The 27,948-nt window shown below is 34.3% G+C and overlaps 1 protein-coding gene across 2 annotated transcripts; it reads left to right on the top strand.

Moving 5' to 3' along the window:
• The first annotated feature begins 704 nt into the window (after positions 1–704).
• On the top strand, positions 705–27,948 carry LOC105346171 (egl nine homolog 1). 2 transcript variants are annotated; one of them, XM_066087088.1, is made up of 6 exons: positions 705–2,554; positions 14,864–14,983; positions 20,540–20,676; positions 21,646–21,710; positions 23,878–24,056; positions 26,776–27,948. In XM_066087088.1, the coding sequence occupies exons 1-5, from the start codon at positions 1,619–1,621 to the stop codon at positions 24,039–24,041; spliced, it is 1,422 nt and encodes a 473-aa protein (XP_065943160.1). In that variant the 5' UTR covers positions 705–1,618; the 3' UTR covers positions 24,042–24,056; positions 26,776–27,948. The 2 variants fall into 2 exon arrangements, with proteins under 2 accessions (XP_065943160.1, XP_034324674.1); XM_034468783.2 differs by lacking the exon at positions 23,878–24,056.

The raw sequence follows: 27,948 nt of genomic DNA, 5'->3' as shown, positions 1-27,948 counted from the left end.
AAATGACAATGTCAATATAAATTTGAAAATGCATCTTGTAATATCTGCATTGCCTCAATGCTAAGTTTTGACTATAAATCGATCCATATACCAAAATATAAGAATACTTGGGCTAAAATAAAATGTACTAATTCCCTTTATCACAAAAATCAGTGACACAGCACTAAATGGTAAAATCAGAACGTCGCAAGAAAAATCTGCATATTTTGCTGATTTTTTGAACGCATACCTAATACGTATTAGTAAATTGCCTTCATCAATACAGAGAAATCGTTTTAAAAAATAGTTAAGACAAATCAAAAATTAGTGTAGACTTAATTAATTGTATGAATTGTCCTGTAATTGAAAAACTTAGCCTTTTGGAAAAGAGTTGTTTGTTGCAACAGTTGTCGCTTCTCAATTCCATTCATTTTTTTTTTTTTTGGTCTTTCCTCGTGTTATATTATAAGTAGGCCTTTTATACATGATACTATTAGATGACCATGAGATCAATATAATGAAATATACATCATTTTAGTGAATTATATAAAGGAACCCCCCCCCCCCAAATACTTCATTAGGCTCTGTAACCACAAACAAACTTTTAAAACAATTTCAATCAGTGGTCGAAACCTCTGTCTAAATTCTTTTGTAGGTTTGTATTCCCGCCTTTAAAATAGATTTCTCATCCAGTAACAGAAATTGATGGATCTAACTATGACTTTGGACACTGGTTTTGAGTACACATATCTTCAGGTTTCTGAACTATAGGTGTTGATCCAGTTTGCAAAGTATTATATGTCCTAAATATGCACAGCAAAAACTTGGAGTGAAAAGGTCGGACTAACAACGGGACGGATCAACCAGACAGGGCATTTATTGTGACAATATTCGATATTCAACATACATTAAAATATACACGAGTTTATAACACAAATTGACATATTATTATAATTATTAACTCATTACATTTGCTAGAATGGCTCAGCTGTACTAAACTTGAGAAAAAAAATTGGCGATTACCGAGACATTTTTCTCAAAAACACGTGCAGGCATTACACGAGGGTGCATTCGCGTGATTGCAAACGTATTTCGCACGTGGACAGGTGCACTTTAAATTGATAAGAATTAGAATTAGAACAACAGCGTGTATTGGCCATGGGCGGGGATCTTTATTCCCGTAGTCATACATAAAGAGCAATCAATATTCGAATATAACGTTTTTAAATAGAATGTTTATTGTAAACAACACATTTGCAGTAAGTACATATGCACGCCACTAATTTAAACCTAGTTTTCAAATAAAGCACAATGTGGCTGACGTGACTATTTGACGATTGAAGTACTTGACATTTCAGTTCCGGCATTCCGGAATGACTTGTATCATTATCAGTTCCACTTTTATATTTATTTTGCTTTCCATCGGAACATGCCTCGCATGTCTTGATGTCAATTGTCACCGTTTAAAAGCTACCTTGAGATTAGACTTCATTCTTCCCTATAGCAATTGTTTAAGAGGAGACACTTCAGTCAGCGGAATCAATATGCCGAAATCATCACGTCCGCCGCGCTGTTTGGTTAAATATTCAAAGCACAACTGTCAAGGTAAAGCCATGAGGAACTCCGCATAAATGTAAACATGGCTGAGGTAAAGAGCGTACGTGACAGACCGAACATCTCCATGGCGTGTCAGCTATGCAGCTCCTCCGAGCGGCTTATGGTATGCTCTGGATGCAGAAGGACCTGGTATTGTTCGAAAGAACACCAAAAGTTAGACTGGAAGTATCACAAGAAAAACTGCAAGCGAATGAGAGAGGAGGATAGTGAAACGAAACATGTACACGGAATCACACTGTCTCCTGAATCTTTGGACATTCCACGCTATAAAGGCAATGACAGCGCAGAAAAGATGTCAGCAGAGGCAATGACCCATAACATGAATAAAATGAGCCAAAGTTTGCATGATGATCTTAAGCTTACAGATGAGAAACCTGTTAAGAAGAAGATATCAGAAGAGTTCTACACCATCCAGCCAAACACTGTAGAACGTAAGGTTTTGACAGATGAAGGAAGCTCGGAGTCCTACATTCTACACTCTGCCGAGTCTGCCTTAAACCAGCCAATGTACAATAGTCCCTCTTCTCAGATATCCTCTCATAGCCAAGAACTTCGCTACACTCCATCCGTCCGATCATATGAAGATGAGCCTGTAGACAATATGCATGCATACCTCAGTGTATTAGAGTCTCGCAATGAAATGTTGGGAGAGTATGTCGTGAAGTGTCTCCATACATATGGAATTTGTGTTATTGACAATTTTCTGGGGGAGACAAAAGGGTTATCAATTTTATCTGAAGTAAAGGCACTTCACAACACTGACAAAATGACAAGTGGTGAGCTTGTAAATCGCAGTCATGGCTCCAATGCGCAGAGAATCCGTGACGATCTGATTACATGGGTAGATGGACGGGAGCCCGGCTGCTCAAACATTCAGTTTCTCATCTCCTCCATGGATGCAGTCATTTTAAAATGCACCCGAAAACTAAAAAAGTGCACTATAAATGGTCGTACAAAGGTATGCTTTTTGTTGTCACATTAATGTTGCATGTACATCATTTTTCCCCCTTTAGAACATTGTTATATTCTTGTAATCTAGAACACATTAATTGTTCACTGTGGAATCATTATAATTCTTTTCTGAATTTTCTAGTATTTTCTCAAGTTCACGGGGATGTTTTACTTTTAATAAACTGATGTTGTGTTTCATAATTCATTGAGAATTTTATCTTGTGGATGAGGAGTACCTACAAAATCTTTGAAAATCAAGTCACCATGACTTCTTAAAATTCCCAAGTATTTATTTTTTAACCGGGTTTTCCAACGGAAAAATCCGGTTATTAAAATGGTGAAAATTGTGGGCGGGTGGACAGCTGCCGAAAGGGTACCCTCATTGTACAGATAACTCCTCCTACAGATTTCAAGATAGGAAGTTGTTCTTTTGCAGATCAATTATATATATTATCAGAGGTGTGCATATTGCTAGGATTTTGATTTCCGATAATTTATGAAAAAAATACCAGCTTTTGAACTTAGTAATTTTTTTGAAAAATATTGCATATAGGGTACCCTCATTGTACGGATAACTCCTCCTACAGTTCTCAAGATAGGAAGTTGTTCTTTTGCAGATTAATTGTACATATTATCAGAGGTGTGCATATTGCTAGGATTTTGATTTCCGATAATTGATGAAAAAAATACCAGCTTTTGAACTTAGTAATTTTTTGGCAAAATATTGCATATAGGGTACTCGATTTTACTGGATACGGGTTGACATGGATTATGGATACAGTTCACATAAATGAAAACCCGGTTTGCTGTCACATTGACAGCTTTTCACTTGTTTTTTTGGTTAAAAGCCGTTTGCAAATATATAGGTAAAGTTTGCATTTATTGTAACTGCAAAATCTTAATGCATTCCACATAACAATGGGTTTCTATAAACTAGCTATCAAGTCTGCACTGTTGTTAATTCACCTTGTTTCAGTGTGAGTCAACATCATGTTGTGTTATGAAACACATCCAGTGGTGGTCTCCTTAATTAAGTGAACGTTGTCTAGGCAGGAATGAGCTTGGTTTTTGCAACTATAGACATGATATTGTAGGATCTTAGGACTGACCTCACACATCATCTATGAAGACCATTTTTTATCCTTGGTTGTTTGTAATTGTGATTGAAATACAGGATATGATGTATAAATGTTGGATGCACTTAACTTTGTAGCTTGGACACCCTTATAAATATTCATTACTAATTTGCAATGAAATTTGTTCGTTTCAATCTGGCTCTGAACAGTGGCAAACAAAATGGTCATGTGATATTTTTACACCTCTCTTAATGTACTTTTCATGCAGTGGTAAGGTTGACAAAATGTTATTGCGTTGGTATGTTATACAAGTTATTTTTGAGACAGGAAGTAAAGGAAGCCAGAACAAGAAAGAAGTCAAGGTACGGTGTACTTTTCTGCGTTAGTGTGGCCCCATATCTCTGAACTGATGGTTCATCCAAAGCTGGCAAACTGTATGACAATGATATTCCATGTATGACTGGTACCCCATATAATCAGTGTGCGAAATTTAATTTGTTTGTACCGTAGACAATCAGTCTACAACATTTTGAAATTCTATTGGCCTGACTGATTTACTATAGTCTATTAATTGGTCTACCATTAATTTCCCACACTCTATACAATACCATTCTCAATACCAATACGAAGAAACATAGTTCTTTTATTATACCCCATGCAAAAAAGGTGCAAGAGATATTATTTTTTTTACCACTCCGTCTGTGTCTGTCAGTTAGTCAGTCGGTCAAAGCGCAACTCCTCTTATATGGCTGCACATAATTTCATGAAACTTTGTAGGTATTTAGGACACAATGTGTAGATGTGCATATTGGAAGGAAATTCTGGTTCCATTATTTTTCTAGGAATTCAGCCTTTCGAACTTAGAATTTGGGCCATATATTGAAGTACTGCGAACGATAGCATTGTCTAGCCGCCTAACTAAAAGTCATTTTTTGAAAGTTGTCTAATTAAAGTTAATTTTTTATAATAATGTAAACATTTATGTATATTTTCATTTAATGTAAATGATTTGGTCAAACAAAGAGAAATAACTTAGTATTTTGGGTTAAAATAGCTCATTTCATAATAGAAAATAACGGAAATGTTTTTTAAAACATCTTTCCCCTTCCCCTCCCGTGAAACAAAAATTCCTTTTGAGGGGTTTTAATTATTGTTATGTAGAATATTTTTACCAAAGGGTTTGTTGTTTCACGGCGGGGGGGGGGGGGGGGGGGGGACATATGTCTACAGACCGCAATACATTCCAAAAAAAGAATTTTGCTTTTTAAATTTTTGAAAACTAATTAACAGATATGAATTAATATGAAATTTTACTTTAATATATATCGTAAATATGTTATTATTAAGTTTTTATGCACATATTGGCTGCTAATTAATATTTTCCTCACTCATAGAGACCGATTTCAATGAAATTTTTTTTAGACCCCTTGTTAGCAAAACTTTTGTTTAAAAACGGGCGTTAGCGTTCGCAGTTCTTTAGTAATGAACAATTTGTTAGCGCAACTCCTCTTAGGAGGAAATTTTTATTCCCTAATTTTTCTGGAAATTTCGGCCAAAACTTTTGATTTTTTTAATTTGTTACAAACAAAGGAATTGATGTGCATTTTGCAGGAAGTTTTTAGGTGATGATTTTTTGCAAGTTATGTCCTTTATCAAATTCGTTTTTGTATTCAATGCATATCTTGCAATTCATTGTGTGTATCATCGTCAATTAATGGTGAGCATAAGTTATATGAACTTGATCACTTTTTCTTTCTTAGTATCCTATATTTGTCCCCCCCCCCCCTCCCCCCATGTTGTCATTTTTTTTATTTGATTATCCATGACAAGATGGTAAAGAGAAAAAGATTTCTTACAGAGGTATAGTATTATTCAGACATTCAAGATTTATGGTAGAGGTTTCTTCTAATGGCAGATAGAGTTTTCTTCTAATGGCAGTATTCAGACCCTCCAGTTGAACATGTATGATAGTGGTTTCTTCCAACAGGCATTTATCTAGGGCATATTCATTACTGATATGTGGTTTTACCCAAAGACAAAGCTTCAATTAAATAAATATCCCATTTTACCCTTTTGATGAGCTAAAAATCCCCCTTACAATAATAAAAAGCTCAATTTTACCCCCTCTTTATTATGTTATAACTGCTTTAAAAATGGTTAAATATGTAAATTGTGTGAGCATTTGAATAGTGTGAACATTTTATGCACTCTAAATGGTCATTAAAATGAAGAAATTTATTTTCAGTTAATATGGGGGGGGGGGGGTCACCATTCTGGGACCCCAAACAGGGTTCAGATCCCCAGCTGGTTTTCCCAATTTTTCAAGAAAAGGGTAGTTCCCCAAACACCTAGTTCAATCCTTGTCCAAAGGCAGTTTTGATATTCAAACCTCCCTGATGTATGATAGTGGTTTCTTCCAGTAGCAATTATCAAAACTTTTAGATGTATGATAGTGGTTTCTTCCAGTGGCAATGATCAAAACTTCCAGATGTATGATGGTGGTTTCTTGCAGTGGCAATGATCAAAACTTCCAGATGTATGATGGTAGTTTCTTCCTGTAGCAATTATCAAAACTTCTATAGATGTATGATAGTGGTTTCTTCCAGTGGCAATGCTCTAAACTTCTAGATGTAGGATAGTGGTTTCTTCCAGTGGCAATGATCAAAACTTCCAGATGTATGATGGTGGTTTCTTGCAGTGGCAATGATCAAAACTTTCAGATGTATAATGGGGTTTTTTTTACAGTGGAAATGTTCAGAACTTCTAAATGATGATGATGACAGTGGTTTCTTCCAGTGGCAATGATCAAAACTTATATGTATGACAGTATTATTATCTCTTCCAGTTGCTATGATAAGACTTCTATGTTTAATAGTACATGTAGTTTCTTTTAACGAGGCCGGGTCTAATTTGTTCTGCCCTAGATTTCTGAATGAATTTTTTTACATGAATTTCTACTGAAATAATTATTCTTTTAAGATTAAAAAATAAGACATTTACCACACCGTTTGTTTAAGGGGCAATCTCAAAGTTTGTTAATTTTTAACATAGGACCCTACGGGATTTTGCTTGAAATGTATCATTTTTGCAATTTTTTAAAAACTTCTGCATTTTCTCTAGAAACAATATTGTCTTTATTTATTGGTAGGCTTTAGAAGTATAGCAAAAAAATCTGCACAAGTTACGTTTTGACATATGTGTCATTGTTCTTGATGAATTATGTTTTGCAAAAATTATAGCAATTTTTAAAGCAAACATATTTGTATGCTGGGTGTTTCCTACTAAAAAAAATGTATAGAAAATACCCAAGTTTCACTTCATAACAACAGTTTTGTGAAAGGTGATTATCTTCATGACATAGTATTTCCATTAATGGTTATGACATCTGTAGGTTCCTTACTTTTATAGCTTTGGAAAAAAAGTTTCAAAAATTCTACGAGGTTGAACCTATCTGAGCTTACATTTACTGATATATTCATGACTTTGATTTTGCGGAAGAAAACAAACAAGGATGCATCAAGTCTTTTGACTGCCTTATCTACAGTTTTATGGTTGAATTTTACTGAAGTCAGATTATTGACTGTTGATACAGTGGTAAATCTCACAGATTTTTATAATTCAGCCAAACTTTAGTCAGTGGTATGGCTATCATGAATGGAACATGTCTGAGTGCCTGTCAACTCTCCGATGGTTAACCAGTGGAATGCATGACAGTTCAGTGGTTCACTGCATTTTTTTGTTGTCAAGATTACTTTCACTTAGTTTTTGTAAGTCTCTAATTCACTGCAAACAATGATTGACTGAGGTGAATTGAAGCAACTTTGCTTTTCACAAAAGGCAATATACTTTCTGAAGTGGCTTTCAAGTTGGTTTTTGCTCTCAGTGCCAGTCAATCATTATAGTGTGATACCTAATAAGTATATTCTACCTGATACTTTGCAGAATTTTTTGTCAAAAATTATCAGATGAGGAAGAAGAAAGTACGAAATCAAATGTATATATGTTTGACATGTTTTCTCTTATTCTTTACTGTGAAGCCATTTTCATTGAGGTGTTTTGGCAGTCGGCATATTATTGCAAGTTTGGTCAGGCGGTGGTCTTATTTTAAAATTAGTCGCAATGTCAAACCACTGAGTTTATCAACATTGCATTTTCAAAACTGATAAGATATCAGAAATTATAACACAGTGGTCAGTATTACATAAATTGTTAATGAGTCAACATTAATCATCAAAGCAGTAATTTTAAACTTTCATGTTTACTCTATTCAAAGGGTTGTTGTGTTTGACTTCTTGGGGTGCTGAAAGACCCTGTTTTTGAGAGAAGAATATAGGTACATGTATCTCATTCCCTAAAAAAGGTGAACATTTCTCAATTGCTAAAACATTAAAATTTCCCATAATATGTTCCTTTATCAAACTAAAAGTTGGAAGAGACATAATAATTGTGTGAAACCTTAAAAATTTGATGAGCTTTTACAAATTTTGATTTAATTTTTGAATTTTCATCTGTTCAATAAATGCCTCTGATACAGTTCAAAATAAGGGCCTAAAATTTTCTGATCAACTAATTTAAAATCATAAGTAGTATTTTTTAATTAAGTGTTACTGTTAAAACAACACAATAGTGTATTATTATCATACAGAATATAAGATACCAATGGAAGGGAAAGGCTAGCCTATCATATTTTTTCTTGAAGCAAGCAGCTTAGTTTTTAGTGTTCTGTGGAACTTTATTTCCATACATGATGCCAGATTGTCCTACCATAACTTTTACACCCACACAACTGATAATTTTTGCCAAATTTTCTACAAAAGAAATAAATTGATTTGAAATTCTAATTCATGTTACAATTGGTTAATTAAATAAAATTAGAGTTTGCTTGCAGATCTTCAGAAGAGGGTGTGATAATGATGCTTTTATGTATATATGAATTATGAAAAACAGCTAAACATAAAATCAATTTTATTTTGATTTTTTTTTTGTAAGTATGCAGTAGCAATGAAGGAAAATTTGTCTCATGGGATAAAACAGATATTTAACACTGGATGTACTGCAAAATACTGGTAAATGTTTTAAAGATAAATTTCAGTCGATCTAACTTTGTTTGGTCAGATAATTCATATTTCATGCAACTTGGTTTAGTTAGGGTCCTAATCTGCGGGAGCTCTTTAGTGATCAATGTTTTTGTCTGTCTGTCAGTCCTTCCGTCTGTCCATCTGAGATCACTTGTCCAGGGCATATCTTCTCTCCCTTTGGTCCAATCTGGCTCATACTTCACCTACAGGGTGCGTTTGGGTGAAGGGTGTGTTGTGGCTTTGAATCAAGTTTCTAGGTCTAAGGTTAAAGTTATAGCAAAATTATCTGAAAAATCGTTGCCTAGATTATATATTTTCTCCCCTTGGTTCAATCTGGCTCTTACTTTACCCAAAGAGTGCCTTTGGTCAAAGGGTATGCAGTGACCTTGAATGACTTTTCTGGGTCAAAGTCAATACAGACCACGCAAAAATTAATTTTCGGAGCCTATTAACTTTCCATTTAGCCGTATCTGGCTCATACTTCACATAAACAGAGCTTTTGGGTAAAGGTGAGCACGACCATAACCAAGTTTCAAGGTGAAGGTCATAGCACATCTTTTTAAAATCCAGTTCTAGACCATAAATTATTTCCAATTGACCTAATCTTGCTTACTTTAAACCCCACAAAAGGCTGTTAGAAAGGGTAATTAGCTTGACTTAAAGTTCTATGCCAACCTGAAAATTTATAAAAGTCAAAGGTTAATTCAAAGCAAAATCATCTGGAATGCTTTTTTTTCTATTTTCCATCATATAAGAAGGCTGGGGCAAATTTGCCTAAAATTTTAAGATATGATTTGTTTAGCTGTAAATTATTATATAATAAAGAAAAATCCTTATACTTAACCTTTAAAATTTGGGTATTTTTCTATATTTTTATACAGAGCTTTTCTTTTAAAGGAGTTTAATGCAGTCTAAATTGAGCCCTCTTAAGCAGGGCCCTATGAGATGGTCACAATCTCAATGAAGTCAAGTTGTCTTAAAGAATATTCCAATTGCATATATGTACCAGTATCTTATGATTGATGATAATAAGTCAAGTGTTATATACAATTCATTTCTCTGAATATCTGGTCCTTAATCAGTTTTGTTCATATGTAATTTTTTATGTTGTGTAAAGATGATAAATGACATTCATGATATTGAATTTCAATTACATAGTCTGCAAAATAACTCCTGCTCTTTAACTTGGACTTCACTTTCAGTAAACAAACATCACATAACAGTTTTGAGCTCACCTGAGCTGAAATCTAAAAACTTTTTTTCAACTTCATTGCCCAGATGTTTTGTATATGACTCCATAAAGCTGATTTTATTATGGCCATTGTTGCTCGAGTGAGCGATGTGGCTCATGGGCCTCTTGTTGGATATTAACACTCAATTATGTTGTTTAGAGTACAGCACATAAGGTGTTTTAATTATACTGGTGCCTGTAGAGATGTCTGAAGAGTTTTTCCAGTTTGACATAAGTTACATATGTCTACGTAATTAAACCATGCAACAGTCACGTAAAGCTGCTGTTTAAAATCATGGAAATCCATAAGGAATTGATATTTTCAATTTGTTTATTTGATATTTAACTGAAAGCTATGTAGGTTTATGACATAATTTATAATAATTAAAGGTTTACTCTCTTTGATAAGAAAATTAGCTATTATAAAAAGTTGGGCAACCATTAACTGCTGCTTAATCCTAACGAAACACATTCAATTTCTGAATGCACTGAAAACATTCACATTTCATAGATGAGCAAAAATTGAATACTTTTCCAACCAATCAAACAACATTTCTGTGGGGAAAAAAATTGTACTTTAAATGTTGACTTCAAAAAACTAGCACCAGCCAAAAAAAGGTATTTGATAGAAACAAATGTATATAACAAATGGTATTCATGAAAGTTAGGCTTCAGTATTTGCCATTGGGAAACTTTGAATGTAAAGAGATTTTCTAAAATGGTATTTATACTAAAGCAATTTTGATCTATATTTTTGACACAGTATTTGAACATTTTGACTATTTCAAGACTTTCCATTTCTGTATGATTGTGTGAAAGTGTGAAGAAATTTAAGAAACTCCTTTAAAAATGAATTGCTTTGAATCGAATTTTAGAGAACAATTTATTTATAAGCATGTTAATAAAAAAATTTATCAATCTAGAATTATAACATGAGTAGTTGAATGGTCATCGTTTTCAAGTAAAGATGTATTCATAATGCCAATTGCAAGTGGTTAATAACTTTGTAAATATTGGAGCTTATTTGTGGATACAGGTTGTTGTGAAAAACATTAATAGAAGTCTAGGTCAGTTCAATGAAATTTGCTGACTAGTAGTTTGTCCCAGCAAGCTTGATAAATATTTCCTGTATGCATTGTTCATGGAAATCTTTATCAAACTTTTAGGTAAGGGATTAAAGGTAACATAACATAAACATCTCTAATAAAAAGATTGAAATTTTGCCAGCAACAAACGCAGTTGCAGTAAGACTTCCCTCATTTAAAAACATTGCAATAACATATGTTAGTCAAAATTCAGTGAAAGCCAAAATAAGAAAATTAAGCAACAATGTTAGTCGAGTGTACTTTTTGCCCTCCTCCCCCAATATATTTTTTTTTTACACCTGTCCATTGTTCAGTTGGTTTGTTGGTCAGCTTGTAGAACAAGTGTAGACCAAGAGATCATCACCCTTCGTTAGGCAGACTTCCATCTTATTTGATACAAAGCACCCAAATTGACTGCTGTAACAAGTTCAATGGTCAAAGGTCAAAGTTCTCCAGACATAGACTAATAGACTCAGTGCTGTCTGAAAACATAATTTAAAGAACCTTTGCTGGACAGATATGTATCGTAGTACATGTACCAGTTTCACATTTTTGTTGATTTCAAATGACTTTTCTGAGTTTTCTCAATACCAAATCTTATGGTACTTGAAAAAGTTTGCCATCATATATTTGGTACACAGGTATCTTGTAAGGAGTCCATGACACCAACTGATTTTAAGATCAAGTTCAAAGTTCAAGCTACTTTGGACATGATAAGATATTGTATGTTTGTTCCTTGAGAACCCTTGATCAACATCAGAGGTATCCCCAGAGAGAAAGATGATTTTTTTTAGATTTTGAGGTCAAAAGTTAAAAGTTTTAGAGTCAAACTCTTTAAACCTACAATAGAAAGATATTGTTAATTCAATATCTTTAAAACTCTTTGCTTGTGATCTCAGTGCCTTGAGGAAAGGTTTACCATTTTCAATTTTCTATGGGTTTTGAATGGTATAGGTGATTTACTTGTATAATCAAAGTACTGACAGTACTGAAAAACGATTAAGCAAGCTTGTATTGCATATACTGCATATCAAATTCATATACTGTAAAAATCAACATTTTACATTATCACTAGTCAGTTTCTTTCTCTTCCTGTAATAGCAGTGAATAGTATGTGTTCTCTGAAACAACTCTTAATATTACGATACATTGTCAAGAAGTACGTTTCAAGTTTTAACTCGCATAGTACAGAGTATAGGGCCACATGATCTACCTTGCAAATTGGTTTACACAAAAGATAGGGTGATCTAACCCTCCAGCTGTAAGTAATTCAATAAAACAAAAGCTAGTGTACTCAATGTTCACTTTAAAAGTCTAACATTTACACCAAATAATGGGTACCACCCTCCAATTTAACTCACACAATACACAGGTAATTATATATGAAAGAAATTTAGGAGAGGGATTTCATTCTATGAAACTTGTGATGACAAATGTGTTAATTTGAAATTAGGAATCTTAATTCCCAAAAGATATTTTCATTGTGAATCTAGCTTTTATGCAAACAGAACCAGAAGACGATGTCCTTATAAGATGCAGTGACACAATATCATAATACAACAATTTTTTCTGGGAAATGATTTTTTTTTCTTTAAAATATTGATCAATTTATTTGTCTTGATAAACTGCTTGGTTCTTTTTAACTCCAGTCTGGACCAAAACTCTTAAAAAACCCAAATACCTGCATCATTCAAAAGGATATGAACCACTATATAAAGGATCATAAATGAAAGTGTGAATTTGTCATTTTTGAAGCTTTGAGGTTGTGTTACGTGACTTAAAGCATTTAGTATATAAGCTAACTGCTTAAAAATAATTTTAAGCAAGATTACTTTCGATTTTCAAACAAAATTTTTTTTGATTTTTTTTTACTGATACTTAATAGGCTACCTATCATGTTGATGAAAAATCACACAAAGAAAAACCAGGAAAAGTCAATAACTGAATTCAAATATACCATAAGGTTAATGGGGAACTGGAAAGTTATTTTATTAACACCAAATACAATAACCTTTAATGTATATTGGGACATCTGTGGGTTGTGTGATCACACTTAACGTCCATGCAGCCGATGAAGATTTCCTGTTGACACCACATATCTACATATTGTCACATGGTGGCCATTTCCTGTTTAAGTGAGATCATAGTCATCATCAGCTTCTTTTGGGGACTACGTGGCCTTAATTTGTTTGTTGCAATGTTGTTAATGATATGCTAAGTTACTGCTCTCACTGCTTTTGTAATAGTATATCTGCTAGAAATGGTTATGAAATGTAACGGTGCCGATATTGGTGACTATCTCTGGAATTATGTCAAGTAGATTTCCCACTACCACTATTGTCAATAGTAACTGGTAGTTGTTATTAGTTACTCAGACTACCTTAATCTTCCATATAAAAAAAATCTTTATCTTGCAAATGATTTGAAAATTGCTGTATTGGGTATTGGATAGCAAAAAATATATCAAAATTCCTGTTGCATCATAATGATCTATTGAAAATTGCTGATATTGTTATCAGTTGTTCCACTTCATTGGATTTGTGAGCAGGAACAGTTTTCTGACTTTGGTTGGATTATACATGTATTTAATCATTATAAGGCAGTTTGATTACTTTGGTCAGCTACAAGATGGTGTATTTTACCTATTACCTCTTTAAAAATTATTTTACCTATTACCTCTTTAAAAATTTAATTGCAGTTGCTCACATTTGAATATTTTTTTAAAGTGCATGTATTAAAATTTTTTAAATATCACACATTTGCTATACAAATCCAAATAATTATTTTTATTTTTCCAAAAATTATTTTTTGAGAGCAACCCCCCCCCCCTCAAACCCCCCCCCCCCCCCCCCCAAAATTAAAAAAAATACTAAAATCAGTTAATGATGTTAGATAATGGCAGGATGCAGTCTCATTAATTACAGAGTTGATAAACTGAGCACGGCCACCTGTCATGCTGGTTGTTTGTGTGGCCTGATTGACAATTACCGATACACGTCCATGTTTGTTGTTTAATACCAGTGATTTCCTAGATTGTGAATGTCTTGACAGGTGCCTAGGCTTACGTGACAGAATGCAAGTTAACACTACAAACATTCTAACGTGGACTCCGCCCCCTTAAGTAAAGACAAATGTTGTAAGCAGAGATGGGGTTTTCTTCTTCCATGTTGCTAGGCATTATAGTAATTCTTGCATGTAGTTGCACTTTTTTCTTTAAATGAAAAGGGGGAAATTTTAGGGGGGATTTTTTTTTAAGGTAGGAAATAGTTGAGTTATCTAAAGGTTTTGTAATGAATTAATGTTTAATTTTAGAGATGATAAAACCTTGACCAAATACCAGAACATGTACTTGTGCCATGAACCATTTAGAGAATAGTGTATGCATGGTTTGTTTACAATGTGAGAATGGAAGAAATAAAACTTTTGTTGACTTTGCATTTTGTCCCTGAAGTCTGAATATTATGTATAAATTGACAGTCACTGTGATAAACCATGAAAATTACTAAGCAATAAAATACATTTACATAATGATGTTTCACCGGTACCTCCTCAGAGCAGTAGTTTGGGACTTGAAAGGAATTACTGATATTTACTTCTTTATAATCAAACAGAATTTCACATCATAAAACATGTTCAGTTATACAGTTATAAGTATTTTTGGTGTTTTTTTTTTTTGGGGGGGGGGGGGGGGCAGAGCCCATCTTTCTATGTAGCAAGGAAACTGAATCTACTATGTCATGCTCTGGACTGTTTCAGACAAATAGAAAAGAACCACTGCTAAATAACTTAATGGACCCCTTCAGTGGGTTACTTGTTTAAAATTTGAAATCATTTTATTTTTTGCAGGCGATGGTAGCCTGCTATCCTGGTCCATCCACTGGATACCTCCGACATGTTGATAATCCAAACAAAGATGGCCGTGCCATCACCTGTATTTATTACCTCAACAAAGACTGGGACTCAAAGGTTAGTGAAGAATTATTGTAAACTGGCTCTCTATGGAATAATTTCAGCATAAATGACAAACAAGTCTTAATTGCTTCAAATTGTGAATAAATTAAGAAATTCATCTGATAATTTAAAAATACATGTACCAGTACATCCAATCCCAAATTGATTTAGGTAATTCATATTACATGTCTGAAAAGAATAGTAACACAAAGTACAAAATATTTGTAGGGGTAAGTGTCATGTATGTACATTGTATGTTTCACCCATCAACGATTGTAGAATTAGATAAACAGTTCATGACTTGCTTTGAATTATACTGGAGTAATACCTGGTAAGATCTAAAGTATCTAGCTCCAGCACCATAAAACTTAGAAAAGTTTCAGATTTAGACTTTGAATTTAATATCCTAATGATTGATTGCAAAGGAGGGGGAAATAACTGGTTACTTAATAATGATCAATTTGACAACCTTATAACAAATTCTTTAAAATTGCACACTACCAAACTACCGGTATGTTTTGTTAAAATAACAATTTTAATTGGTGGTGGCGTATTTGAAATGCTGGATTTACCTAGCAGATTTCATGAGATGAACAACTTTTCTGGCTAATCTAACATTAAGGCAGCTAGGTCAGAGATTTCAAAATGAATTATTAAACGTAGGCCATTGAAGGGCATGCGCAAGAAAGTAGCCGACTTTTACGTTTTTCTTCCTGAGGTACACTTTATCAGCCAATAGAAAATGGTAAATTGTAGGACATTCAAAAAAGGATGTAAAACACGTCTTTTCTGGGTAATCGTGACAGAATAATTCTGAGAATTCCATCCACCCTTGCCACAAATTACGTAACCGGAGCTAGACCTGGGTCAGAGATTTCAAAATAAATTGGCCATTGAAGGCCATGCGCAAGAAAGTAACCGACCTTTTACGTTTTTTCTTCCTGAGGTTCACACTTTTTATCAGCCAATTAAAATCGGTAAATTGTAGGACATCAAAAAAGGATGTAAAACACGTCTTTTCTGGGTAATCGTGACAGAATAATTCTGAGAATTCCATCCACCCTTGCCACAAATTACGTAACTGGAGCTAGACCTGGTATTTGAACAGATTTCCTTACATCATGTACAGAGACCAAACTTGTTTGGATTTGTTTAACTTCAGATACTCAATTACTCAGCTGGGTTGCACAAAGAGCAAAACAGACTTACAAACGAAGGCAATTGGGGGTTTGCGGTTGGGCCAGTGGGCGTATAAAATAAGTTATATATCCTATGTAATCGCCGCCTACTGTTTTTGATTTTTGGGTTCTTGCTCTTATTTTTAGACCAGGGTGGGAGTGATAAAGTTTAGGAAAAATTGAGAATATCAACATATCAACATTGTACAGTAAAATATGCAAACTTGGCTACAGGTTGTTTTATAAATTCGCAGAATAAGACAATCCTATGATTTAACCAGAAGTACTTTTTATATTAAGAGAAAATTAGATAAACATTGCACAGTAGAATTAAATATTGTAAAATATTGATGTTTGTTTATAAAAGCACACTATTATAGGTAATATCATGTACCTTATGTGTTACACCTCAATCTGAATATCAGTAGTAACTCCCAAAAGTGGAGGAATAAAGAATACTTTTAAAAAGAGTAACAAACTGAATAGAAACCAGACAGTTTGCGTCGGACCAATCAGAAATCATGTTAAGCTTTTTCAAACTTATTTGAAATTTAATTTATATAAGCTCTCTGTTCATCTGAGAACTTTCACCCATACTGCCTGATAAGATATTATTCTTTTGCATCATTCTTTTATTAGTCCCCTACCGATTTTCACCGGAGGGGACTATAGCTTTCCTCTGCGTCTGTCAGTCCGTCCGTCCATCTGTCCCACTTCAGTTTTCTACACTTTTTAGCTCACCTGAGCTGAAAGCTCAAGTGAGCTATTCTGATCACATTTTGTCTGTCGTCCGTCTGTCCGTCTGTCTGTCTGTCCGTAAACTTTTCACATTTTCAACATCTTCTCAAGAACTACTGGGCCAATTTCAACCAAACTTGGCACAAATCATCCTTAGGCAAAGGGGATTCAAAGTTGTGAAAATTAAGGGCCACACTCGTTTTCAAGGGGAGATAATTAGAAATTAATGAAAAATTTTGAGAAATTTTCAAAAATCTTCTTCTCAAAAACCAGAAAGCCAGGAAAGCTGAAACTTGTGTGGAAGCATCCTCAGGTAGTGTAGATTCAAAGTTGTGAAATTCATGATCCCTGGGGGTAGGGTGGGGCCACAATGGGGGGTCGAAGTTTTACATAGGAATATATAGAGTAAATCTTTGAAAATCTTCTTCCCAGAAACTAATCAGCCAGGAAAGCTGAAACTTGTGTGGAAGCATCCTCAGGTAGTGTAGATTCAAAGTTGTGAAATTCATGACCCCCAGGGGTAGGGCGGGGCACAATGGGGGATCGAAGTTTTACATAGGAATATATAGAGTAAATCTTTAAAAATCTTCTTCTCAGAAACTAATCAGCCAGGAAAGCTGAAACTTGTGTGGAAGCATCCTCAGGTAGTGTAGATTCAAAGTTGTGAAATTCATGATCCCTGGGGGTAGGGTGGGGCCACAATGGGGGGTCGAAGTTTTACATAGGAATATATAGAGTAAATCTTTGAAAATCTTCTTCCCAGAAACTAATCAGCCAGGAAAGCTGAAACTTGTGTGGAAGCATCCTCAGGTAGTGTAGATTCAAAGTTGTGAAATTCATGACCCCCAGGGGTAGGGCGGGGCACAATGGGGGGTCGAAGTTTTACATAGGAATATATAGAGTAAATATTTAAAATTCTTCTTCTCAGAAACTAATCAGCCAGGAAAGCTGACACGTGTGTGGAAGCATCCTCAGGTAGTGTAGATTCAAAGTTGTGAAAATCATGATCCCTGGGGGTAGGGTGGGGCCACATTTGGTGGTGGGTGTTAAAGTTTTACATAGGAATATATAGAGTAAATCTTTAAAAATCTTCTTCTCAGAAACTAATCAGCCAGGAAAGCTGAAACTTGTGTGGAAGCATCCTCAGGTAGTGTAGATTCAAAGTTGTGAAATTCATGACCCCCAGGGGTAGGGTAGGGCCACAATGGGGGGTCGAAGTTTTACATAGGAATATATAGAGTAAATCTTTGAAAATCTTCTTCTCAGAAACTAATCAGCCAGGAAAGCTGAAACTCATGTGGAAGCATCCTCAGGCAGTGTAGATTCAAAGTTGTGAAAACATGATCCCTGGGGGTAGGGTGGGGCACAATGGGGGGTCGAAGTTTTACATAGGAATATATAGAGTAAATCTTTAAAAATCTTCTTCTCAGAAACTAATCAGCCAGGAAAGCTGAAACTTGTGTGGAAGCATCCTCAGGTAGTGTAGATTCAAAGTTGTGAAATTCATGATCCCTGGGGGTAGGGTGGGGCCACAATGGGGGGTCGAAGTTTTACATAGGAATATATAGAGTAAATCTTTGAAAATCTTCTTCCCAGAAACTAATCAGCCAGGAAAGCTGAAACTTGTGTGGAAGCATCCTCAGGTAGTTTAGATTCAAAGTTGTGAAATTCATGACCCCCAGGGGTAGGGCGGGGCACAATGGGGGGTCGAAGTTTTACATAGGAATATATAGAGTAAATATTTAAAATTCTTCTTCTCAGAAACTAATCAGCCAGGAAAGCTGACACGTGTGTGGAAGCATCCTCAGGTAGTGTAGATTCAAAGTTGTGAAAATCATGATCCCTGGGGGTAGGGTGAGGCCACATTGGGTGGTGGGTGTTAAAGTTTTACATAGGAATATATAGAGTAAATCTTTAAAAATCTTCTTCTCAGAAACTAATCAGCCAGGAAAGCTGAAACTTGTGTGGAAGCATCCTCAGGTAGTGTAGATTCAAAGTTGTGAAAATCATGACCCCTGGGGGTAGGGTAGGGCCACAATGGGGGGTCGAAGTTTTACATAGGAATATATAGAGTAAATCTTTGAAAATCTTCTTCTCAGAAACTAATCAGCCAGGAAAGCTGAAACTCGTGTGGAAGCATCCTCAGGCAGTGTAGATTCAAAGTTGTGAAAACATGATCCCTGGGGGTAGGGTGGGGCACAATGGGGGGTCGAAGTTTTACATAGGAATATATAGAGTAAATCTTTTAAAATCTTCTTCTCAGAAACTAATCAGCCAGGAAAGCTGAAACTTGTGTTGAAGTATCCTCAGGTAGTGTAGATTCAAAGTTGTGAAATTCATGATCCCTGGGGGTAGGGTGGGGCACAATGGGGGGTCGAAGTTTTACATAGGAATATATAGAGTAAATCTTTGAAAATCTTCTTCTCAGAAACTAATCAGCCAGGAACGCTGAAACTTGTGTTGAAGTATCCTTAGGTAGTGTAGATTCAAAGTTGTGAAAACATGATCCCTGGGGGTAGGGTGAGGCCACATTGGGGGGGGGGGGGGTGTTAAAGTTTTACAAAGGAATATATAGAGTAAATCTTTTAAAATCTTCTTCTCAGAAACTAATCAGCCAGATGATTCTTTATAATTGTTAAGACTTTGGCTCCAGGACAATTCTTCGGCCTCACAAGAAGGTTCAGAGTTTGATGTAGCTTAATATCCCATATATAAACAATTGTAAAGGATCTTTTTGAGGACTGCAATACTCAAAATGTGATATGACTATAAAATCATCCTGTTAGAAAAGGGACTAATGATTATAAACATAAGAATATCCAGGGGGAAAAATGGATTTTATTTTTACAGGATCTACATGTATTATTGTACATTGTCCAGATTGTTTGTATTATGACTTCATTAAGCTGATTATATCATACCTATTGTTCCTCAGGTGAGCGATGTGGCCCATGGGCCTCTTGTTTCTTTATGCGTTTGAGGAATAATATGAAATTTGCTGAACAGCTTCAAAATGTCAAACTATAGATCAAGTTTACACTTTTGTAGCGTCTGGTTGACATATTTTCGAGAAAATTAATTTTTTATATTCCAATTTTTTAATGATCGGGTTTGGTGTGTATTGAATAAACAAGGAGAGTATGTAGTCAGTAATAATATCGTGCATTACTCGGACCATACCTTTTATTGTTTCTAACAAACAAATAAGTTCTGTAAAATAGTGTCAAGCATTGTGTTGTAAATTTAATCGACAGGGTTTTTTGTATAATTACAATCGGGTTTGTTATCGAGTTGGTCTGTTGATTCGGGGTACAGAAGACGGTAAGAAATGATATTCTGCATAACAGTGCATAGTTTTCACAAATTTCTACAAACCGGTAGGGGACGTGTATTGCTTATGCAATACTCTCAGAATGCTTGTTGAATTTAGAACTCTTAGATTTCATACCTGTCCAGTGTCCAGTATAAACTGGTCTTGGTCAGTTTACAAGTTTTAAACCATAAGGTGATTAAAGCTTAAATTGTATCAATCTATGCAAAATGGGTAGCTTTAAGTTTTAAATGAACATGATGAATTCTCATAATTCAGTGAGGTATGAGACAGCATCAAGTCATGTGATATATTAGCCTCACATGCATTTTCCTGGATTTACAGGTGGATGGTGGAACTCTACACATATATCCTGAGAATGAGAGTCGAATCGCCAGCATTGAGCCAACATTTGATCGACTTCTGTTTTTTTGGTCGGATAGACGGAATCCACATGAAGTCATGCCAACAGCAAAAACAAGGTGAACAGTTTTAGATATTAATTAGCTGCAACAATGTAGCCCACTCCTGATTTAAAAAAACAAAAAAAAACGGAGATGCCTACACCATTGCAGCTAGATATTAATTATGTTGTCTACAATTTCTCAGAAATAATTGAAACTAAACAAAATATTCCCATTTTGAAGAATTCAAAGGTAGCAAAAATAATACTTGCAATGCCATTCTTCTTTTAATTTATTTACATGATCATAGAAAATTTTGTTAGTTTTTTGAGAACCTTGTTAGTATGAATACATGTATTTCACACCCTGAGCTATTCCTATTTGTTCATAATCTTGGTAACAGATGTTGTGGTTAACAATTTCATCAATGATAATCATGCAGTGCAATAAAGTAGTTGTGAATAAATAATAATAGAATTACACTTTAAGTATTTAAAGTCATACGACACGTTCCTCGAGCATCTTTTTTGTATCTCCTCGTAATGAAGAGTTCCAATAAAATCATTACTTTTATAATTATTTTTTAAATGATTAGAATTTACTTGTATATGGATGTATGCCTAGATGGGCTAGTGGTTAGAGCCGTGGCCGCTCACTGCCAGGAGTGTAGGTTCTAGAAGTCGTGAGTTCAAAGCCTTGCCCCGGCCGATATTGAATTCCAATATAGTGAATTTCGCTGTGCTGTATATTTATTTGTTTTTATATCAGCAATTCAAGTGTATTTTCAAGAAGAGTATATAGGAAATAACAAACTCTAGTATTTTGCAGAAATGCCAGGTAAGGTATCCTAATTTTTTGCAAGAAAGCTTGTCAAAGTAGTAGTAAACCATTAACAAATTCCTGGAAAAAGTTATATAAAGTTGAGGAACTTGTCGTCTGACCTTAAGGATTACTGAGACATAGCTATTTATTAGAGACATATAATTGCTAATAAATGATAATAGATTTTATAAGACATTTTGATCCATTTTTTCCCCTTGATAACAGATACGCCATTACTGTTTGGTATTATGATGCAGTGGAGCGAAAACAGGCAGTGGAGAAATTTACAGGTTTGGACAATTTGTTTCATTTTCCAGGTCGTTTGTAACTAATTCATTTGTATCCTTGTTTAAATTCTGTGCATTTTAATCCTTTTGTTTTATTATTTTAGTTTTCAATGAATTTAGCTTCTTGTACTAGTCAACGCATTTTGGTTATTTACTTTGAATTATTTTGCTCCATTATTGATATCTTCTTTTCCTATTAAATTTTCATTTGATTTAAACCAAGTTATTCCCAAGGAATCTGTTTGTTAATTATCGGCAGTCAGTTGTAAATTCAAGGTCCCTGGTTTGAAACCTATTGTAACATGCTTAAATCAATAGAAGAGCTTCTATACTGTCCTGGTTCTCCATGAAGTATAGTTTACGGTATATATGAACTTGGTTGGTCATGTGATCAAATCCTGTGAAGCCCAAAGGGCTTCTCATAAGATTTGATCATGTACCAACCAAGTTCATATCCTGGTGAACTTTTTAACATTGCTGTTTTTATCCCCCTCTTTGAAGAAGGGAGGGCATATTGCTTTGCTGCTGTCTGTCGGTCGGTCCACCTACTGTTTCCGTTCATTTTCTTCGCAGAGGATTAACATATTGAAATGAAATTTGGTATACAGGTTAATCATGATAATATCTAGGTCAAGTTCGATATTGGGTACGATCAAGCCATTTTCGACGGAGTTATGGCCATTAGACGTAGAAAAATTGCAGTTTCCACTCATTTTCTTCGCAGAGGATAAACATTTTGAACAGAAATTTATCATGATAATATCTAGGTCAAGTTCGATATTGGATACGATAGAGCAGTTTTCGACAGAGTTATGGCCCTTGGACGTAGAAAAATTCCAGTTATTTGCAGTTTCCGCTCATTTTCTTCGCAGAGGATAAACATATTGAAATGAAATTTGGTATACAGGTTTATCATGATAATATCTAGGTCAAGTTCAATATTGGGTATGAAAGAACAATTTTCGACAGAGTTATGGCCCTTGGACGTAGAAAAATTCCAGTTATTTGCAGTTTCCGCTCATTTTCTTTGCAGAGGATTAACATATTGAAATGAAATTTGGTTTACAGGTTTATCATGATAATATCTAGGTCAAGTTCAATAATGGGTAAGAAAGAGCCATTTTCAACAGAGTTATGGCCCTTGGACGTAGAAAAATTCCAGTTATTTGAAGTTCCGCTCATTTTCTTCGCAGAGGATTAACATATTGAAATGAAATTTGGTATACAGGTTTATCATGATAATATCTAGGTGGAGTTCGATATTGGGTACGGATGAGCAGTTTTCGACAGAGTTATGGCCCTTGGACGTAGAAAAATTCCAGTTATTTGCAGTTTCCACTCATTTTCTTCGCAGAGGATTAACATATTAAAATGAAATTTGGTATACAGGTTTATCATGATAATACCTAGGTGGAGTACAATATTGGGTATGGTCGAGCAGTTTTCGACAGAGTTATGGCCCTTGGACGTAGAAAAATTCCAGTTATTTGAAGTTTCTGCTCATTTTCTTCGCAGAGGATTAACATATTGAAATGAAATTTGGTATACAGGTTTATCATGATAATATCTAGGTGGAGTTCGATATTGGGTACGGTCGAGCAGTTTTCGACAGAGTTATGGCTCTTGGACGTAGAAAAATTCCAGTTATTTGCAGTTTCCACTCATTTTCTTCGCAGAGGATTAACATATTGATATGAAATTTTGTATACAGGTTTATCTAAATAATATCAAGGTTAATTTGATTTTGGGTATCAATATTTGCTGTGAACGTTCATTTTCTTTGTGAATGTTTCCAAGGGAGGGGGGCATAAGTGTTTCACAAACATCTCTTGTTTACTTATACATGTATTTACATTTGAAAATGACAAATTGTTCAGGGTTATTTTAAAATAATGTGTTTTTATGTTTACAATAATTAATACAATTGTCAAACGATTAACACATGCATTAATCATTATGTCGTCATTAAAAAGTTCACACAGAATTGAGCCTTTATTACTCTTCTGTAGATCTAAAGCCTAGCTCGGGAAGTATTTCTAAATCAATTTTCTCAACAAGTCATCTGTCAATGCACAGGACATTAAATTCAAGCTCTCCTATGTGGTTTTTTTTTACTTTAATTGCACTGTTTAGTTGCAGTTTTATGTTTTTTGATTTTGGTGCATTGTAGATCATTATGGCTACCCCCCAATATCTATCCCCATTTCTGGGGTTCAGCGGTTGCTACCCATTATGACCATCAACCAGGGACCATCAAGGAAAAAGTCCTATGATGGTTTTGAGAGTTGTTTGGTCACCCGCAGGCGAAGCAAGCCTAAGAAACATAGCTGTTAATAACATTGGCTTCTGGTATACTCTTGTTGTCCCTGTTCATTGATTTAGCATGTCGTTGTTGTTGTTGTTGTTTGTTGTTGTGATCCATTTGGGCTGAAATAATTCTTTGTAGGAAGTAAATTTTTCTTATTGTAAACTTGAACAGGCCTCTAAATTTATTTGTCCTCAAAACAGTTATATCAGCATAAATTTACTGGACATGAATTCATTTCTGTATACACAAATAGGTTTGATGAATTTTTTTTTCAGTACAAAATTGTTAATAAGTTGTTTGATGGTTTGATGTGATTAAAGGATACTCTGTGGATGCTGTTGTGAACCTTATAATAGGAGTACTTTGTTGTATTGATATCTCGGATAACTTTTACCCACTCTTTTTTTACTGTACTTTTTTGGAGACGTTTGCTATGGTGGTTTTTTTTAGAATAGTCATGCTTTATTTTTACTTTCTATATCTTTATCTGTCAAATCACACATTTTTCAAACCCTGCACACCATTGTATTTTAATTGACAATCTACTCTCCTTCTTATGTATTTGAAATAGAACACCTGTTATATGATCATCATTTCATGTATAATTATGCTCCAAAATAAAGCTGACATGAATCAATAAAAATATATAGTTGCCATATTAGTTTCAATTGCTCCTCAACTGCCACTAGGGTATTTATACTGGTCAAGCAAGTTACGATTGATTGCCTTCCCATTGAGGCATTCAGGCATGAACTACATTTTGTGGTAAAAAGCTTGAAAAGATAAAATAAAAAAAGATAAAAAAAAATGAGTCCCCTGTATATTCTTTGAAAGAATTTCCAATGTATCCACATTATCTTGAACAGGTAATGTTGCCTTACTTCGTGTGCACAACGAACACATGTCGTCCATACAAGCAACATAGTCAATCCAAGAAAGAAACAATGTGTTGTTCTTATACCCCCGCAAACGAAGTTTAGGGGGGTATATTGGTTTCACCCCGTCCGTCTGTCCGTCCGTCTGTCTGTAGACGCAACTTAGTCCCACCTATAGAATTTTTTATTACTGCATTGAACAGTTTGAAAATTTGTACATATGTTGAATACCATCTGAAGATGTGCACCTGCAATTTTTTTTAAGATCAGACAAGATTTAATGATTTTATAACAATTTTCATTTTCCTTATTCTATATATTGTACACTGATGTTGAAAAGTAAGGGAGGTAATCCTTACAGATTTTATTAATTAATTAATAGTATTAAAACACTTTAAAATATATTTATATAAATACATTCAGATGGAGGTTTTTTGTCTTTATGTCTTAATGAAAAATTTTTTTTTTTATAAGTATTCTATCAACTGACAATGCAAAGATTTTGTTTGTCAATGACAAATTCTTAGGAGCTAACAAGAACATCAAAGACAAGTGTGGCTGAATTCATTTGTCCCAAGGGAGCCATTATCTGAGCCATGGTTCAGATGGGGAAATTGATAATCTGTAAAATGGGTGAGGGTTTTGGGGCTATTTTAAAACTGTTTCATGTAAACCGAAAGTTTCTATCATTATAAGGAAATAAATGATATCATTATTAATAAAGAAGTTAACTATTTTTAGAAGTTTTTTAAATTCATTAGTCAAATAAATTGATGAAGTGACCCTATTGGGCATTAATTTAAATGAAATTCAAAATTACTGATATAATTGTAGTGTTTTGGCAACTATTTTTAGAAGTTTTTTTAAATTTATTAGTCAAATAAATTGATGAAGTGACCCTATTGGGCATTAATTTAAATGAAATTCAAAATTACTGATATAATTGTAGTGTTTTGGCAATTTTAAAATTGTTTGTAATATTAAATGTTCTTTTTTAAATAGTATGGTAATGTTTTCGGAGTTTATTAAGTTTAACAAGCTCATCAAAGAAAATCATAGTCCCATGGGACCAATTTTCTGATATGGAGTTCCATTGTGCCATTTTGCAAAGGGAGGGGTTATTGTCATTTTGTTGGTTTTTCTTTAAAATCAATTAAATAAAAAAATAGATATCATCGGATACATACATTTGTAAATGTATTACTGTTATAGATATGTATTGAAATTCTGACAATTTTGTTTTTAATTTTTCTTTGTTAACTAATTTTTTTTTTTTTTACAAATCTAGAATTTTTTTTTGTATGTGTTCCAAACCTTTATTATTCAATTTAATTATTTGTCCCATTTGAAATTAGCCTTGCGGGGGTATTAGTCCCCTTAGGACAGTTCTAGTTTTTATCAGTTTCAGTAACAACAAAAAACATTTCCTTTTCTAAAGTCCATGCTGCATGATCTACTACTGTTACAGCGTATGGTTTGCGCAAGTGTGATATAACAGTATGGCACATGGAAACGTGTGCCTGGATTTCAGTATGTTTTGTTTCGTCTTTCATTTAAAATCCATTACTAATGCAGTATTTGTCTTTTTTTTGTTGTCCAAAATGCATTTCTGCAAATCTTTCTTCTTATGTATAAATGTGTTAAAGTGAATGAAATACATGTACCTGAATTGATGAAGCATGAATAGTTCTCTTGGCCTTATATAAGGGGTGTGTAGCAATGAGCAAAAGAATAGAAATTAGAACTAATATGGCAGTAGTCAAAGAACAATATATCGTATTTATGAATTCATGTCAGCTTTAAGCAAACATCTTTTCATTTATTTCTATTTATTGTGAAATACTAAGGGATGTCTTTTGATTTAAATTTTTGTTTGTTTTTCCAGAGAACCAAAAGCCTGCTAAGCGGTAAAGCATATCTCTGAATCAGCCTATGGGACGCCTGTGTGAATTAGCCTATTGGCCGTCTCTGAACAATGCCTCAGTGAGTGGGCAATGATGAACTTCTTTAAATCACAACCCTAATTAGAGCAATATTGGTCACCTCCAAGGCTAGATATTGGTCTGCAGTCATCCCTCTCTTTACTTTCTCATTCCTTACTTACGTGCCGTACGTGTTTAGAGCTAATTATGATAACAATAAGTGCACTGTTCAGAGCATATGGTTTACTTTTGTATAATCATTTGGACGGAAATACTGTTTCATGACATTATTGCTTGACTAAAATGAAAGGTTCTAAGTGGGATGTAAGAACTATGTAACTGTTGTGTGATATATGTGGACTCCAGTGGGAGTTGGTTGTTGTTTACATACATGGTATGATGTCACAACGAAGATGGTACATATATCCATAGGTTGTTGTTTACACTCAGATGTTGTGTGTATTGAAATTGCCTCAACAAACAGGACTGTTGTGATTTTCGTGTTGAAGCCAAGCAATGGTCCAGAGACCAAACACTTTATTTCTGAGGAATATCCGTCAGTGTTGAAGCATTTAGCTCCAAGTGTTCAGTGTCAAGTGTAGAGAAACACACTGAGTTTTATTTTTGTGCTATTTCTTGTTATATGTTATTAAGTTTATTTAGTGAACTGTTAAAAAGTTCTTCGTACGAGAATGTCTGAAAGAATGAGTTAAGTTGTCATGAATGGTACATGTAATTAAAAATTGTTTGTGTATTGATGTGTGGAGAGGAAGCATGTGTGTTGTGTTAAGACGTTGTTCATTACATTCAGCCTCCAACTTATCGGTTATATTTTATCCCAACACCGTTATTTCAGGACAAAAAGTGACCACATTCAGAGTGGTTAGATACAAAATGTAGTAATTTGATTTAAAATTCGTACATATTACCTGGTAGTGATAATGTCCAAATATTTTACATTTAATTTAGATTCTGAGAGTAAACATTGAGGCCAGTGGCCTTGTCAATAATTAGAATTATTTTTGAAAACAGAAAACATTATTATGTTGTTCAGTTGGCTTTTTGCAAGTATGAATAGAGAGAATTTATAGGAATGCCAATTTTTTTATTTATTTTTTTTTTGGGGGGGGGGGGGG

This window comes from Magallana gigas, chromosome 6 (genome assembly GCF_963853765.1).
Source record: "Magallana gigas chromosome 6, xbMagGiga1.1, whole genome shotgun sequence".
Taxonomy (NCBI): Eukaryota; Metazoa; Mollusca; class Bivalvia; order Ostreida; family Ostreidae; genus Magallana; species Magallana gigas.
Note: the sequence above shows the minus strand (reverse complement) of the source record. Positions and strands in the feature narration are given on the sequence as shown.

Bases quoted from the DNA above. Each gene is read 5' to 3' on its own strand.
- LOC105346171 (XM_066087088.1), top strand. From the start codon at position 1,619: ATGGCTGAGGTAAAGAGCGTACGTGACAGACCGAACATCTCCATGGCG. The intron at 20,677-21,645 runs GTGAACAGTTTT...CCTTGATAACAG, and splicing joins ATGCCAACAGCAAAAACAAG to ATACGCCATTACTGTTTGGT. The intron at 21,711-23,877 runs GTTTGGACAATT...GGTGCATTGTAG, and splicing joins GGCAGTGGAGAAATTTACAG to ATCATTATGGCTACCCCCCA.